The sequence below is a fragment of the Salmo trutta genome, chromosome 29 (assembly GCF_901001165.1).
Source record: "Salmo trutta chromosome 29, fSalTru1.1, whole genome shotgun sequence".
Classification (NCBI taxonomy): domain Eukaryota; kingdom Metazoa; phylum Chordata; class Actinopteri; order Salmoniformes; family Salmonidae; genus Salmo; species Salmo trutta.
The window spans coordinates 41,953,458-41,971,332 of NC_042985.1; the positions used below are offsets into that span (position 1 = coordinate 41,953,458).

Here is a 17,875-nt window from a genome sequence, read left to right on the forward strand (position 1 = left end):
TGTTTATAACGTTAAGTTACTGGAAGAATAATTGTCCTTTTTGGCAGGGTGGAGGCACGTCTCTCATCAAGAGATGAGTTCACTAGTTAGGTGGTACCTAGTCGCGTTAGAATGGCTAGTGTATTAGGGCCAGGGGCAAAGGATGGGCCTACAAAGGCTAGCTAGTCATATACTGTCTGTCCTGTGGATGGATGTAGGTGCGCAACGATGTATTCTTTGGCCCTGGGTGGGTCCAACGAATGTCTTCTGCTCGCCGGAGGGAGTATTGATCTTTAGCACTGCTGGGTAGAGAATGCCGAACTTGGACTCCCGATCTAGGAGCCCCCTCACCTCGTTGAAGGCTGACCTCTTTGTGGGTGATGGGAGCTGTTCGTGATGCCTTACGAAAGACACCATCCTTCTCCTGAAAGTAGTGGAATTTGACTATGATGGGTCTGGGCGACTCCCCATTCTTCGGTGCGGACTGTAGGCTTCTGTGCGCACGGTCAAGGGTGTGGGCGTAATCGAGGCCTAGGATTTCCTGTAGCCATTTAGATACGAACAGGCTAGGCCGCAATCTGCCAACGGTCTTGAGTCCCTCTCTCACGCGGAAAAGGCGACCGTTCCCCCGGTGCTGTCTGTTCTCAAGGTCCTTGACCTTGGAAGAAAGTTTGACAACATCTGATGATAGCCGTGTGACTTGCCCTTCCATTGTCACCACTTTGTCGGAGTAAGTATTTGCGCCACCCTCCAGGCTATAAAGACGTGTGTCCTGTTTTGCCAAATCTTCTTTAACGGAGTTGATCTTTGTGTTGACCTCATTGGCGAGTGTTGCTATTTGTGCGGATAGGTCAGTGGATAGTGACTCCACCTTAGCCAGCACAGTCTGTTCAGACTTAATGATAACCAACATTATCTTAGCTAGGTCGGAGGGGTCAGAGTCCATGTCAGTGTCCGGTGAGCCCGAGGCTTTAGCAGAGGCCTGCTCTTTTGTGACTCGTGGCTGTTGTTTTTTCAACATTTTATGATGAAAAGGCCAAAAATGTCAGGAAAAATTGCCAAATTAGTGAATTGGGTTTGATTCCTAATTAAAGGTTACAAAATTAATATGGTAGGGGAGGTGTTGGTGAAGTATTAATAATAAATAGTTTGCCCTAGATAGGAGCACCGAGAAAACACGTATTCACATGTTGCTGCTCACCAGTGCCCCTTGTGAGTACATAATTATCGTTCGCTTCCCCTCACTCATCAACTCACCCATTCACCCCCTTACTCCCCATCATACTTTACTTTGTTTATTTAATCTGAGTGAGAGGGAGGGTGGAGAAGGAAGACTGAACAGAAAAACTTTCATTCTGATCTCCACAACTCTCTTTTGGACTACACGAGCTCCAGCTCAGAGGATTCCTAAATTCCTTGGTAGAAAGGAGGGTTGCAGGTTTAGGTAACAAATAAGGACAGCTGGCATCACAAATATACCATATTTTAATTTAACAGTCACAAGGATGTATTTTTTGGCCAAACCAAATCAAATCTTATTGGTCACATACACATGGTTATCAGATGTTATTGCGAGTGTAGTGAAATGCTTGTGCTTCTAGTTCCAACAGTGCAGCAATATCTAACATGTAATCTAACAATTCCACAACATCTACCTAACACATACAAATCTAAGTAAAGGAATGGAATAAGAATTCAAATATATGGATGAGCAATGAAAGATGATAGGCAAGATGCAATAGATGGTATAAAATACAGTATATACATATGAGATGAGTGATGCAAGATATGTAAACATTATTAAACTGCCATTATTAAAGTGACGAGTGGCCAATGATTTCTAGTTTGTATGTAGAAAGCAGCCACTCTGTGTTAGTGATGGCTGATTAACAGTCTGATGGCCGTGAGATTTAAACTGTTTTTCAGTCTCTCAGTCCCAGCATTGATGCATTGTACTGCCGTCGCCTTCTGGATGGTAGCGGGGTGAACAGGCAGTGGCTCGGGTGGTTGTTGTCCTTGATGATCTTTTTGGCCTTCCTGTGACATCGGGTGCTGTAGGTGTCCTGGAGTGCAGGTAGTTTTCCCTGGTGATGAGTTGTGCCGACAACACCACCCTCTGGAGAGTCTTGCGGTTGTGGGCGGTGCAGTACCAGGTGGTGATACAGTCCGACAGGATGCTCTCAATTGTGCATCTGTAAAGGTTTGTGAGGGTTTTAGGTGACAAGCCAAATTTCTTCAGCCTCCTGAGGTTGAAGAGGCGCTGTTGCTCCTTCTTCACCACACTGTCTGTGATGTTTGTCCGTGATGTGTACACTGAGTAACTGAAACCTTTCCATCTTCACCACTGCTGTCCTGTCGATGTGGATAGGGGGGGTGCTCCCTCTGCTGTTTCCTGAAGTCCACAATCATCTCCTTTGTTTTGTTGACATTGAGTGAGAGGTTGTTTTCCTGAACCAAACTCTGAGTGCCCTCACCTCATCCCTGTAGGTTGTTTCGTCGTTGTTGGTAATCAAGCCCACTACTTTTGTATCGTCTGCAACTTAGATGATTGAGTTGGAGGCGCATGCTCTGAGGACGCGGCTAGGGATGCCGTCTGGGCCGCCACGGAGAAAGAGAGCCCACAGTCCGCATCGGTGGCACTGTATTATCCGCAAAGCGGGAAAAGAAGGTGTTAAGTTTGTCTGGAAGCAAGACGTCGGTGTCGGTGACATGGCTGGTTTTCTTTTTGTAGTCCGTGATTGTCTGTAGACCCTGCCACATACGTCTCGTGTCTGAGCCGTTGAATTGCGACTCCACTTTGTCTCTATTCTGACATTTCGCTTGTTTGATTGCCTTGCGGAGGGAATAACTACACTGTTTGTATTCGGCCATATTCCCAGTCACCTTTCCATGGTTAAATGCAGTGGTTCGCGCTTTCAGTTTTGTGCGAATGCTGCCATCTATCCACGGTTTCTGGTTAGGGTAGGTTTTAATAGTCACAGGAGGTAAAACATCTCCAATACACTTCCTTATAAACTCACCTCACCGAATCAGCGTATTCGTCGATATTATTGTCTGAGGCTACCCGGAACATGTCCCAGTCTGCATGATCAAAACAATCTGATTGATCAGACCAGCGTTCAATAGTCCTTAGCTCGGGTACATCCTGTTTGAGTTTCTGTCTGTAGGAAGGGAGGAGCAAACGTTAGAGTAGCAGTGATCCAGTGTTTTACCAGTGCGAGTGCTACAGTCAAAATGCTGATAGAATTTAGGTAGCCTTGTTCTCAAATTTGCTTTGTTAAAATCCCTAGCCACAATAAATGCAGCCTCAGGATATATGGTTTCCAGTTTGCATAAAGTCCAGTGAAGTTCCTTGAGGGCCGTCGTGTTATCAGCTTGAGGGGAGATATACACGGCTGTGACAATAACCGAGGAGAATTCCCTTGGAAGATAATATAGTCGGCACTTTATTGTGAGGAATTCTAGGTCAGGTGAACAAAAGGAGTGAGTTCCTGTATGTTGTTACAATTACACCATGAGACGTTAATCATGAAACATACACCCCCTTCTTCTTCTTCCTGGAGAGATGTTTATTCCTTTCGGCGCAACGCACAAAGAATCCAGGTGACTGTACCGACTCCAACAGCATATCCCAAGAGGGCCCTGTTTCCGTGAAACAGAGTATGTTACATTCCCTGATGTCTCTGGTAAGCAACCCTTGCCCTAATTTCGTCTTCCTTGTTATCTAGAGGCTGGACATTAGCTAATAATATAGTCGGAAGCGGTGGGTGGTGTGTGCGCCTCCGAAGTCTGACCAGAAGACGACTTCGTCTGCATTTTCTCCGGCGGTGTTGTTGTGGGTCAGCCTCTGGAATCAGTTCAAATGCCCTTGGTAGTCCGGACAAAGGATCCGCTTTGGGAAAGTCGTATTCCTGGTCGTAGTGCTGGTAAGTTGACGTCGCTCTGATATCCAATAGTTCTTCTCGGCTGTATGTAATAACACTTAAGATTTTCTGGGCTAACAACGTAAGAAATAATACATAAAAAAACATCAAACATCACTCTACAGTCCATCTTCCTCACCCGATTCACCTGTTTGAGGTAATACTCACTCAGCCCGTATCTCTGCACATGTGGATATGCAGCTGTTAGAGTGAAATATAAAGACGTTAACGTTGAGAGTCCTTTTGAATAGGAGTAATTTCTCCCACACACTCTGCAGAATCTCCTCTGTGACACATAGTCCCCTTAGTGGCATGCACGCACACACACAATCACATTCTCTCTCTCACACACACACACACACACACACAAAACCACACACACACACACACACACACACACACACACACACACAAAACCACACACACACACACACACACACACACACACACACACACAACAATGTAGTATTCCATAATGGCAAACTCTCACTCCTAACTCCCACAATGCCTTGGGCTCTTACACAACACAGCCACCCCCTCACAGTGTGTGTGTGCGTACCGCATGACGCAGATGAGAGACAACACCTCGTCCCACACACACCCACTGTGAGGCTGTCACCTCCACACACAGCCACACAAATGTAAAAACCGCTCACACGCCTCAACCAGACTCAGAGAGAGAGAGAACATGAGGTGAAGAAAGAGAGGGAGAGAGAGAGAAAGTGAGAGAGAGAGAGGCAGACGAGATGGAGAGACCAGGAGAGAAAGGGAGAGCTTTCACAACAGAAGGACCTGACAGTTCTAAGATGAGGAAGACTTATCTTATGTTACTTAAATCCACTGGCTTGTGAACTGGATCCATCTACTCTGCAGACAGCGACACACACACACAGAGAGAGAGCAAAACACATCAACACACATCGAGAGAGCGTGGTAAGTGAGCTGTTCCTACATCTGAGAACATTAGCCTTCACATATGAATAGCATCACCTGAAACATGCTCTCCGCCTGTGTTGCTATATGAATGCAAATGCAAAGCAAATATTCCCATGTTGGGCAATCAAGTTTTATTGTATTTCATTGTTCTTGGCGTGACTGTATCCCTACTAGAGGTTTCAATCTAAAGATAGAGCTATTCTGTGACAGTGGAGCCCGTTATGTGGTAAGGTATTAGTATAATGTTTCTGGACTGCCAATTTATATGAACAAAAAAATAGGACAACTAGTTGTTTTATATACTGTATACATTTTTTATTTTATTGGACACAGGAGAGATAGTTGGGAAGATAGACAGAGAATGTGTCAGAAAGGCAGTGGTGAATGATTTGAACCCATGCCGACACCATGTGTGCAAACATGAACGCACTAACATTTAGACCGCCGAAGCCAATAGGAACAACTAGTTAATATTAAACTCACTTTAAATAGAAATATCAATAATGTATGTCACAGAACACAATCAGTTCTAAATTACAACAATAACCATACAACACATACATACAGTGCATCCAGAAAGTATTTACAGCTCTTACAACTTTTTGCCTACACACAATATCCCATACTGTCAAAGTGGATTTTTTTGTTGTTGTTGTTGTTGACCTTTTCAGAAATGAATTACAAATAAAAAGCTGAAATGTCATGAGCCAAAAGTATTCAACCCCTTTGTCATGACAAGCCTAAATAAGTTCAGGAGTAACAATTTGCTTAACAAGTCACATAATAAGTTGCATGGACTCACTCTGTGTGTAATAATAGTGTTAATATGATTTTTGAATAACTACCTCATCTCTGTACCTCATATATACAATTATCTATAAGGTCCCTCAGTCGAACTTCTGAAGTGTTTTGTGATTCTTTCTGGGGAATCGGGTCCGACATCTTCACTGTTGAAAATATGTTTAGTTTGTCAAATTAATAAAAGTTCCATTGTAACTCTTTATTCGACACTTGCATCTGAGCATCACAGTTATGATATAATCATTATCCCTTTATAATGCCATGATGACTGCAAAAGAGCGCCGTGAATATCTACACTACAGTGTTATAGGAATCACTCCGTTCAGCCCAACGGGCTAGTTTAGGAGACCATGGAGAGAAAACTAACTACAGTCGTGGCCAAAAGTTTTGAGAATGACACAAATCCTAATTTCCACAAAGTTTGCTGCTTCAGTGTCTTTAGATATTTTTGTCAGATGTTACTATGGAATACTGAAGTATAATTACAAGCATTTCATAAGTGTCAAAGGCTTTTATTGACAATTACATGAAGTTGATGCAAAGAGTCAATATTTGCAGTGTTGACCCTTCTTTTTCAAGACCTCTGCAATCCGCCCTGGCATGCTGTCAATTAACTTCTGGGCCACATCCTGACTGATGGCAGCCCATTCTTGCATAATAAATGCTTGGAGTTTGTCAGAATTTGTGGGTTTTTGTTTGTCCACCCTCCTCTTGAGGATTGACCACAAGTTCTCAATGGGATTAAGGTCTGGGGAGTTTCCTGGCCATGGACCCAAAATATCGATGTTTTGTTCCCCGGGCCACTTAGTTATCACTTTTGCATTATGGCAAGGTGCTCCATCATGCTGGAAAAGGCATTGTTGGTCACCAAACTGTTCCTGGATGGTTTGGAGAAGTTGCTCTCGGAGGATGTGTTGGTACCATTCTTTATTCATGGCTGTGTTCTTAGGCAATATTGTGAGGGAGCCCACTCCCTTGGCTGAGAAGCAATCCCACACATGAATGGTCTCAGGATGCTTTACTGTTGGCATGACACAGGACTGATGGTAGCGCTCACCTTGTCTTCTCCGGACAAGTTTTTTTCCGGATGCCCCAAACAATCGGAAAGGGGATTCATCAGAGGAAACGACTTTACCCCAGTCCTCAGCAGTCCAATCCCTGTACCTTTTGCAGAATATCAATCTGTCCCTGATGTTTTTCCTGGAGAGAAGTGGCTTCTTTGCTGCCCTTCTTGACACCAGGCCATCCTACAAAAGTCTTTGCCTCACTGTGCGTGCAGATGCACTCATACCTGCCTGCTGCCATTCCTGAGCAAGCTCTGTACTGGTGGTGCCCCGATCCCGCAGCTGAATCAACTTCAGGAGACGGTCCTGGCGGTTGCTGGACTTTCTTGGGCACCCTGAAGCCTTCTTCACAGCAATTGAACCGCTCTCCTTGAAGTTCTTGATGATCCGATAAATGGTTGATTTAGGTGCAATCTTACTGGCAGCAATATCCTTGCCTGTGAAGCCCTTTTTGTGCAAAGCAATGATGACGGCACGTGTTTCCTTGCAGGTAACCATGGTTGACAGAGGAAGAACAATGATTCCAAGCACCACCCTCCTTTTGAAGCTTCCAGTCTGTTATTCAAACTCAATCAGCATGACAGAGTGATCTCCAGCCTTGTCCTCGTCAACACTCACACCTGTGTTAACGAGAGAATCACTGACATGATGTCAGCTGGTCCTTTTGTGGCAGGGCTGAAATGCAGTGGACATGTTTTTGGGGGATTCAGTTCATTTGCATGGCAAAGAGGGACTTTGCAATTAATTGCAATTCATCTGATCGCTCTTCAAAACGTCCTGGAGTATATGCAAATTGCCATCATACAAACTGAGGCAGCAGACTTTGTGAAAATTAATATTTGTGTTCTCAAAACTTTTGGCCACGACTACATGGAGTGCGATCAAAGCTTACTTTACAAAGATGTTAAGACTATTCTAGCCTTGATTTCCACGCTACAGACCGAATGTCAGACACTATACAGCATCTAATTGGCGAGATTAAGGGCATTCTTGTTTGAAGGAATCAGAAAAGTACTATTCTCTTTCACCTCACAGGCAGATAATTGGGAAGGATCGGGTTTCTTTCTCTTTCTGTATAACTAAATAAAGAACACCATTGTAAAACATGTGTAAAAATTAAATATCTTGCAGGAAAAAACACCATTACTTTAGCTGACAACAAAGAAGAAAGGATGTGCAGTAATGTGGAGAAGATGAGCGTCAATTGTGTAGTTTAATGTGACAGTTGTAACTGTTTAAAGTGGTTCTTTAAGTGTGTTGTTGTTGTTTACCAGGAGAGTTGGTCAGGTAAGTTCTCCTTTTATGGACCTTCCTCTGCTGGACCCAGGTAATGCATCACCATGATAACACCAGAAGGACATCCAGATATCCAACTGGCCAATGGCATCCTGATTTATGATTTAAATCTCTGCTTACACACACCTTTTGCACACACACAGCTACACCCGCTATAACACAAAACCTAGGCCTGGATTCAATCCGAACCAGTCTAAAGCGCAGCTGTGCTAGAAAACCGACAATTACATTTTAAAAAGTTCCCAGTTTGCGGAGTTCACATTCATGGTGAAGGCTGTGGATGTGGCTCAAGCGTAAAATCCCTTTAACACCAGCATTGCAGTCTGTCTAGCACAGCTGCACTATAGCGCGGCTTGGTTAGAATCCTGGCCATACACATTAACATCATCAATGTCTCCATTTACCCACAAACCGACACACACACACAACCCCCTACATATGTCAGCAATGGTGGTAAGCAAAACTAGGTGTATGACAACGTCGCTACGGAAACTACACCGGAGAGGGAAGATCATCAGACTGTGAGAATAAAGAAGATTGCAAAGGTAAACACACATTCTGAGCAGAGCAAACAGGTAAATACAGGTAAACACAGACCCAGACATATCTACTGGACTTCCACAGACTGGAAATAACATCCCATCACAGAAGTCAAGAAGCTGCGCTGTACATGAGGAGCTGTTCTTGAAATCATAACTCTTGAAAAAGAGTACATTTCAATGAGACTAATCTGGATAAATTAAATAAACAAAGGTTAAATAAATAATAAATCACAGATACAAATAACACAGAGAGACCATCAGCTACACACTAGTGTGAACCCTGTCAGCTATACTGTAGTTAATGTCAGGAGTTTCACCGGCCCATAAGACAGTCTGAAAACAAGCAGCACACACAGCAAAATGTGATCGGTAAATAGAACACTGTGCTTGTTCAACTAAACACTTTTGAAGTGTTTATATGAGAAACACCAGAAAGTGTTGAATTTACACTTTTCAAAGTGTTGCCCTTTTAACACCGATACTTTCCAATGCCAAAGCCTAATATATTGACAAACAGTTCAAATACAAATTAATATTTGTATTGTATTAACGTTTGGACACACCTGCTCATTCAAGGGATTTTCTTTAAGTGTACTATTTTCTACATGATATAACACATATAGAATCATGTTGTACCCGAAAAGGTGTTAAACAAATCTAAATATATTTTATATTTGAGATTCTTCAAAGTAGCCACCCCTTTGCCTTGATGAAAGCTTTGCACACTCTTGGCATTCTCTCAACCAACTACCATTTCAATTAACAGGTGTGCATTATTAAAAGTTAATTTGTGGAATTTCTTTCCTTCTTAATGCGTTTGAGCCAATCAGTTGTGCTGTGACAAGGTAGGGATGGTATACAGAAGATAGCCCTATTTGGTAAAAGACCAAGTCCATATTACGGCAAGAACAGCTCAAATAAGCAAATAGAAACGATAGTCCATCATTACTTTAAGACATGGTCAGTCAATCAGGAAAATGTGATGATCTTTGAAAGTTTCTTCAAGTGCAGTCGCAAAAACCATCAAGCGCTACGATGAAACTGTTTCTCATGAGGAACGCCACAGGAAAGACCCAGAGTTACCTCTGCTGCAGAAGATAAGTTCATTAGAGTTAACAGCACCTCAGATTGAACATCAACTGTTCAGTAGACACTGCGTGAATCAGGCCTTCATGGTCGAATTGCTGCAAAGAAACTGCTACTGAAGGGCACCAATAAGAAGAAGAGTCTTGCTTGGGCCAAGAAATATGAGCAATGGACATTAGACCGGTGGAAATCTGTCCTTTGGTCTGATGAGTACAAATTTGAGATATTTTGGTTCAAACTGCCATGTCTTTGTGAGATGCAGAGTAGGAGAACTGATGATCTCCACATGTGTGGTTCCTACCGTGAAGCATGGAGGAGGTGTGATTGTGTGGGGGTGCTTTACTGGTGACACTGTCAGTGATTTATTTAGAATTCAAGGCACACTTAACCAGCGTGTAAAAAACACCATTTCAAATTTGCTACTTATGCTACATAGGACCGAATCACAGAGGTCGGTCACATATGTGGGAACTCCTTCAAGACTGTTGGAAAAGCATTCCTCATGAAGCTAGTTAAGACAAAGGGTGGCTACTTTGAAGAATCTCAAATATAAAATATATTTTGATTTGTTTAACACTTTTTTGGTTACTACATGATTCCATATGTTTCATTTCATAGTTTTGATGTCTTCACTATTATTTCACAATGTAGAAAATAGTAAAATAAAGAAAAACCCTGGAATGAGTAAGTGTGTCCAAACTTTTGACTGGTACTGTATATTTTAAGATATATTTACATATATGATGTGATGTGTAAGTTATATATTTCATAAATATATTTTGGACAAACAGTACGTTAATTCCCCGCATATACAGTACCATGTCAAAAGTTTGGACCCACCTACATTTACATTTACGTCATTTAGCAGACGCTCTTATGCAGAGCGACTTACAAATTGGTGCATTCACCTTATGATATCCAGTGGAACAACCACTTTACAATAGTACATCTATATATTTTTTGGAGGGGGGGGGGTTAGAAGGATTACTTTATCCTATCCCAGGTATTCCTTAAAGAGGTGGGGTTTCAGGTGTCTCCGGAAGGTGGTGATTGACTCCGCTGTCCTGGCGTCGTGAGGGAGCTTGTCGGGCTGAGCGGGAACTTGACTGAGCTTGACTGGGCTGAGCGGGAACTGTGCTTCCGCAGAGGTAGGGAGGCGAGCAGGCCAGAGGTGTATGAACGCAGTGCCCTTCTTTGGGTGTAGGGACTGATCAGAGCCTGAAGGTACGGAGGTGCCGTTCCCCTCACAGCTCCGTAGGCAAGCACCATGGTCTTGTAGCAGATGCGAGTTTCAACTGGTAGCCAGTGGAGTGTGCGGAGGAGTGGGGTGACGTGAGAGAACTTGGGAAGGTTGAACACCAGACGGGCTGCGGCGTTCTGGATGAGTTGTAGGGGTTTAATGGCACAGGCAGGGAGCCCCGCCAACAGCGAGTTGCAGTAATCCAGACGGGAGATGACAAGTGCCTGGATTAGGACCTGCGCCGCTTCCTGTGTAAGGCAGGGTCGTACTCTGTGAATGTTGTAGAGCATGAACCTACAGGATTGGGTCACCGCCTTAATGTTAGCGGAGAACGACAGGGTGTTGTCCAGGGTCACGCCAAGGCTCTTAGCACTCTGGGAGGAGGACACGATGGAGTTTTTCTTTATTTGTACTATTTTCGAATAATAGTGAAGACATCACAGCTATGAATAACACATATGGAATCATGTAGTAACCAAAAAAGTGTTAAACAAAACAAAATATATTTTACACTATGTCTGCATTGCAGTCCGCAAGTAAAAGTTGTCAAAAATATAATTAGTAAAGTAGAGATACCACAAAATCTACTTAAGTACTACTTTAAAGTATTTTTACTTAAATATTTTACACCACTGCTGCCGGGTTGGGAAGACTAAAATATGAGTCTACCTAAAGCATCTAAACTGGAACAACCATTTCAGTAACAGGTGCGTTAAGTTCAAGTAACAGATGTGTGGGGGGGGTGTTCTACTAAGCTATATGGAATTGTTTTAAGAAGGTCATACCAAGGATCCTTTAGCTATTTGAATTATATATTTTTTTATTTATATTTTTTTTATTTAAATGTGGCCTTACTGCCATTAGCCCATACAAATGCTAAGAGTGGAACAATAGATAGTCCCCAAAAAGGAGTCATATTAATGTGTAGCCCAAACTGTTCAGATGCTACAGACAGAACTTGTCAGAACTTGTCAGATCGGCTGTACCGACTTCAGACAAGTCCCAAGACGCTTGTGCAAAACAGAGAACACCATCTTGTTCGTGAGAGTCTCATCTTTCCATAGAGGGGTCATACTAGTTTGTAGGCCAAACCGTTTGGAGAAGACCAATGTTTCAAGGTCTGACAAACACTGCTCTAGCTCTGCCCCTGCAGATGTGGAAGTGCAACATCGGCGGATGAGGTGGATTGAGACACATCCAATGTAAACTGATGTCTCTAGCTCAAACTGACGGACTTTGATGGGGATTTTTCTTATTATACTAATTATATAATGTTTTTTTTCAATATCTATGTGTCTTTGATAGACATAGATATTGAAAAAAAAAACTTTTCTAAAAGCAACCTGCAAAAGAGCATGCTGGGAAATATGATAATGATGGGCGTAGTTTTGGTTTAACACTTATTAACATCAACAGTTTTTTTTACACCAATGAGTGTTAATTAAACTTCTGAATCAACACTAGAAATGTAACACATAAAAATCAACACTAGGTAACACTGTCCAATTTAACACCCTGATTGAACAACAGTATTTTTTAACAACAGCTTAATAAGCAGCTGGTGTTCACAAAGTAACACCACATCACGTGTGTGTGTGTGTGTGCAGGTGTTTGCATGAGTGAAAAAAATCAGTCCTGACTCCCACACATGCAGCAATAGTAGCAGCATCAGCAGATCTGCACCAAAGTGTTTGTGCTTGTGTGTTTAAAGAGCACCTCTGCAAATTCTCACAAAACTGACTGCACTACAGAGGGGGTTAATACAGTTGCTGAATATCAGCTAAGTGATAGACAAACTGATAAATCGAAAAAATCAACAAAGCATTTATAAATTGATTGATGACTTTAATCAATATGAACCACAATCATAGTGATTTTTTATGGCCAGGCAATACATCATTTTTGAATATCAGTAAGGTGTTATTCATTCTACACAGTGAAATGTCAATAGTCTCCAGTGGGTACTCGAAAATATTATGAATGCCCTACTGGGATGCTTGACTACACATACAGTATTTGAAATCTGTATTAGTGTGGTCATTAAAATTGTTCTTGATTATTTATGTTGAAAATAAAGTTTTATTTGTCTTTATTGTGCAATAAAAAAGTACAAATCAATTCTGGTTATTGGTGCAGTATTTTGGTGTAGTGTAGTGCATGGTGTGTGTGTGTGTATCTGCAGTAAGCTCATGTTTAGGTTGCAGTGACACACACACACACAGACCCTTAGACACTGCACCTCTCTCGCTCTCGCTCTCGCTCTCCCTCTCTCCTTCTCTCCCTCCCTCTACCCCACCTCCCACTGCATATGTTATACAAGAGTTACATAAATCCTCTTCAACCCCTTCAGGAGAATAACCTTAAAACTAGTCCCTGCATGGTAGGACTTGGGCTATTTAATTAAATATTCAGTCATCATTATTCAATATCTATGAACATAATCAATATGTAGTATCTGACCATAGACCCAGAAATGTATAGATGGCAGCATTCTTTGCCCCACATCTTGACATACTGTAAACTACTGTATGACATCATAAAAACAACATGCCAGTTTAAAAAAATGTGAATACAAGAGAGGTAAGACAATTTGTCCTTTAAGAGATGACACAAAATCACAAGAATATATGCAGATTAACAACAAGTCTCTCAGGGCCAGCTAACCAAGTTCAATTTCTAAACAACATAATTCTTACAAGTAATGCAAAGAGATCAATGGAAAAATTGTGGAAAGTGTCAACTGGAATAATAATAATTTATTAAAATCTATTTAGAAAAGCTATTTTTGCAATAAAGATGGAGCTCTAATAGCGTTATAATAAGACATTTTGATATAATAACATAATCTATTACTATAACATTTACGCTGAACAAAAACATAAATGCAACATGTAAAGTGTTGGTCCCATGTTTCATGAGCTGAAATAAAATGAGCACATTTCCCCTTTGCCCAAGATAATCCATCCACCTGACAGGTGTGGCATATCAAGAACCTGAATAAACAGCATGGTCATTACACAGGTGCACCTTGTGCTGGGGACAATAAAAGGCCACTCTAAAATGTGCAGTTTGTCACACAACACAATGCCACAGATGTCTCCAGTTTTTAGGGATCATACAATTGGCATGCTGACAGCAGGAATGTCCACCAGAGCTGTTGCCAGAGAATGTATTGTTAATTTCTTTACCATAAGCCAACTCCAACGTCGCTGCAGCCTCACAACCGCAGGGTACGTGTATGGTGTTGTGTGGGCGAGCGGTTTGCTGATGTCAACATTGTGAACAGAGTGCCCCATGGTGGCGGTATGGTCATGGTATGGGCAGGCATAAGCTACAGACAACGAACGCAATTGCATTTTATCAATTGCAATTTGAACAAAAATACTGTGTTGAGATCCTGAGACCCATTGTGAGCCCTATTTTTTTAAAGGTATCTGTGACCAACAGATGCATATCTGTATTCCCAGTCATGTGAAATCCATAGATTAGGGCCTAATGAATTTATTTAAATTGACTGATTTCCTCATATGAACTGTAATCTTAGAAATTGTTGCATGTTCTGTTTATGTTTTTGTTCAGTATAGTAAGAGAACAAAACAAGGCATCAGTATTTTTCACTCAAGGGGTCAGTCACAGTTGAGGAGTTTTTTAGTGACCTCTGTTTTTAAATGAGGGAGATATTATTATTATTATTATTATTATTATTATTATAACGGTGTATAAGTCTGATAGCAAGAGTGTGATTTCTCTTAACTGAAGTCATAGTACAGATGTTGAGAGTGTGATTTCTCTTAACTCAAGTTAAGTACAGATGTTGAGAATGTGATTCCATCAGTGTGCTACAGTAAAGAGGTGCTATAGTCAAGATGTTAGTGGTCTAGTAGCTATAGAGGTTGGTGTTAGTAGGGTAGGTACTGGAAAGAGCTCCTATTTCAGAACCTGTATAGCAAGCTATCAGAAAGAGCAGACCCGACGGGCTTTATACTGCTCCCTGGAAAGAAAATATACAAATAGAGGGGGATTTAGAAAAAAGGGAGTCTTCATACAATAAAATGTAAACAAAACCAAGATTTGAAATTATACATGTGCACACACACACACACACACACACACACACACACTTACCCCATCATACACACAGACACCGAGTGAAACGCTTTCTGTCCTTCCAACTATATACAACTACTGCCCAGTGCCCAAACACACACCTTATCTTATACAGCCTTGCGCACTCCTGTCTTATTCTGCAAACTGGAAGCATCTAACCTTTATGCATAATAATGACATGGACTCAACAAGGTGTCAAAAGAGCTCCACAGGGATGCTGGCACATTTTGAGTCCAATGCTTCTCACAGTTGTGTCAAGTTAGTTGGATGTCCTTTGGGTGGTGGACCATTCTTGAAACACACAGGAAACTGTTGAGTGTGAAAAACCCAGCAGCGTTGCAGTTCTTGACACACTCAAACCGGTGCGCCTTGCACCTAAACCATACCCCGTTCAAAGGCACTTAAATTGTTTGTCTTGCCCATTCATCATCTGAATTGCGCACATACACAATTCATGTCTCAATTCTCTCAAGGCTTAAAAATCCTGATTTAACCTGTCTCTTCCACCTAAATCTACACTGATTGAAGTGGATTTCACAGGTCACATCAATAAGCGATCATAGTGTTCACCTGGATTCAGTCCATGACCAGGTGAGCACGCCCCCATTCTCATCGACGGGGCTGTAGTGGAGCAGCTTGAGAGCTTCAAGTTCCTTGGTGTCCACATCACCAACAAACTATCATGGTCCAAACACACCAAGACAGTCGTGAAGAGGGCACGACAACGCCTATTCCCCCTCAGGAGACTGGAAAGATTTGGCATGGGTCCTCAGATCCTCAAAAGGTTCTACAGCTGCACCATTGTGAGCATCCTGACTGGTTACATCACCGCCTGGTATGGCAACTGCTCAGCCTCTGACCGCAAGGCACTACAGAGGGTAGTGCGTACGGCCCAGTACATCACTGAGGCCAAGCTTTCTACCACCCAGGAGCTCTATACCAGGCGGTGTCAGAGGAAGGCCCAAAAAATTGCCAAAGACTCCAGCCACCCTAGTCATAGACTGTTCTTTCTGCTACGGCACGACAAGCGGTACAGGAGAACCAAGTCTAGGTCCAAACGGCTTCTTAACAGCTTCTACCCCCATGCATAGTCACTACCTACATGTACATATTACCTCAATTACCTTGGCTAACCGGTGCCCCCGCACATTGACTCTGTACCATTACCACCTGAATATAGCCTCACTACTGTTATTTTATTGTTGGTCCTTAATTATTTGTTATTTTCGATTTGTCTTATTTAAAAAATAATAATAATCTTAACTCTTATTTTTCTTAAAACTGCATTGTTAGTTAAGGGCATTTAAGTAAGCATTTCACTCTAAGGTCCATACCTGTTGTATTCAGCCATTTTGACATTGCAAGCGTTTCGTAAACTCAGTGTATACACCCACACACACAAACACACACACGCACAGCACAACCCCCTATTAACACCCCTGTGTGTGTTACCTGTGTGTGAAGGCCAGTGCGTTCTGAGACGGTTCAGGACGGGGCTCGGGTGTGGTGTCACAGGGGTCATCTGTCCCATTGATGTTGTCCATGGCGGGAGGAGTCACAGGAGTCAGAGGTGAAGAGAGTTCACCTGCTGGCGACTCCTACATACAGGACAAGCAATCAATCAACATATAATTATAGAATTGTTTACAGTGCTTCTTATAAACCCATTAGTCTGAAAGTGCTGAACAGTGATTCTGGATTTATCTAGCAAAGAGCAAGCAAGTAATTTTTTCATGAGGAGATTCAGCAGTCATCTTCTTCCTCTGTTCGGCATGAGAGAGAGAAAATTGGAAAGAAAGAAGGAAAGAAAAACAAATAGAGAGAGACTGATAGGAGAATCTGGTGATAAGCTCCTAGCTCTGTATTACCAAGAGGACATTACTGAGCTGTTCTGCCTGCCAAAGCTTATTGTAGCTCAGAGAAATTGCAGATAAACGTTTATCTTTATTTCCCAAACAATTAAACCAATGTGACCAAACTAAACATTTACACACTTTAATTACATGAAACAAAACAATTAAGGGGTTATAAACTGGCCATTGTACACACTCAAACCATGCACCACTTAGGCCTGATGGAAAGGGATAACTGAGACATAATCACCGTAGGAAATTACTTTCAAGACATTCCCATTGAAAGTATAATTTCATAATCTACATTTATAAGTGGCCTTATTGAAGAAGGTTGGGTTAATTTATGCTTATCATACTCTCAATGTTGTTCTCAGACTTCTACATGTGCAAAAATGTCCATTTCCATTGTGACGACATATTTAGTGCAGCATCAAATCATTTTTGGATGGAGGAACCGGATGGAGGAACCGTTCATCAGCATCCTGTTTTCTGTGTATGTAATGATGTGATGTAAACTGATGCAATGTGTAGTAAACTAGCAGGGTTTCCCTGGACTAGAGAGGGTGTTTAGCTGGTTTTTGAAGTGGTGGGACTCTGGGGATTGAACCTTAAAAACAACCTAATTTCTTCCATTTCTGTTCAAAGGAGGACAATTAAATATGCAGCGAAAACACAATAATCTAACAAATGCAGGGATTTCCAAGTTCATATGTTTGTTGCATGGTATTCTTTTTTTCCAGCTGTTAACTTATGAAGTACCACAGGAGAGTGTTGTGACTTTTTTAGTGTGAGTACCTAAGAGGGAGCAGTGGCTGTGTTTTTGGTGTGAGTGCCTGCTGTAAGAGAGAGCAGTGGCTGCGTTTTTAGTGTGAGTACCTAAGAGGGAGCAGTGGCTGTGTTTTTAGTGGTGAGTACCTGAGAGGGAGAGGTCGCTAGTTCCATCTTTCCATCTTGACTTTTACCCTTGGCCTGACGAGCTGCCTCCTTATACTCTGCAAACTTCTCTGCAAACTGGAGAGAGAGACAGACTGGTCACATACTCAGAGAG

General features: G+C 42.1%; 1 protein-coding gene across 4 annotated transcripts in view; it reads right to left on the reverse strand.

Annotated features, from left to right (window-relative positions):
- Positions 1 to 17,875, reverse strand: part of homer1b (homer scaffold protein 1b) — a 145,476-nt gene that overhangs the window by 55,471 nt on the left and 72,130 nt on the right. For 3 of the 4 annotated variants that reach the window (XM_029722228.1, XM_029722229.1, XM_029722226.1), the window contains 2 exons: positions 17,743 to 17,838; positions 16,427 to 16,572 (listed from right to left, as the gene is read on the reverse strand). In XM_029722228.1, the coding sequence (XP_029578088.1) occupies positions 16,427 to 16,572; positions 17,743 to 17,838 (242 nt within the window). Of the gene's footprint in view, positions 1 to 237; positions 247 to 2,631; positions 2,693 to 16,426; positions 16,573 to 17,742; positions 17,839 to 17,875 lie in introns of all 4 variants that reach the window. The other variant, XM_029722230.1, reaches the window with a different exon arrangement.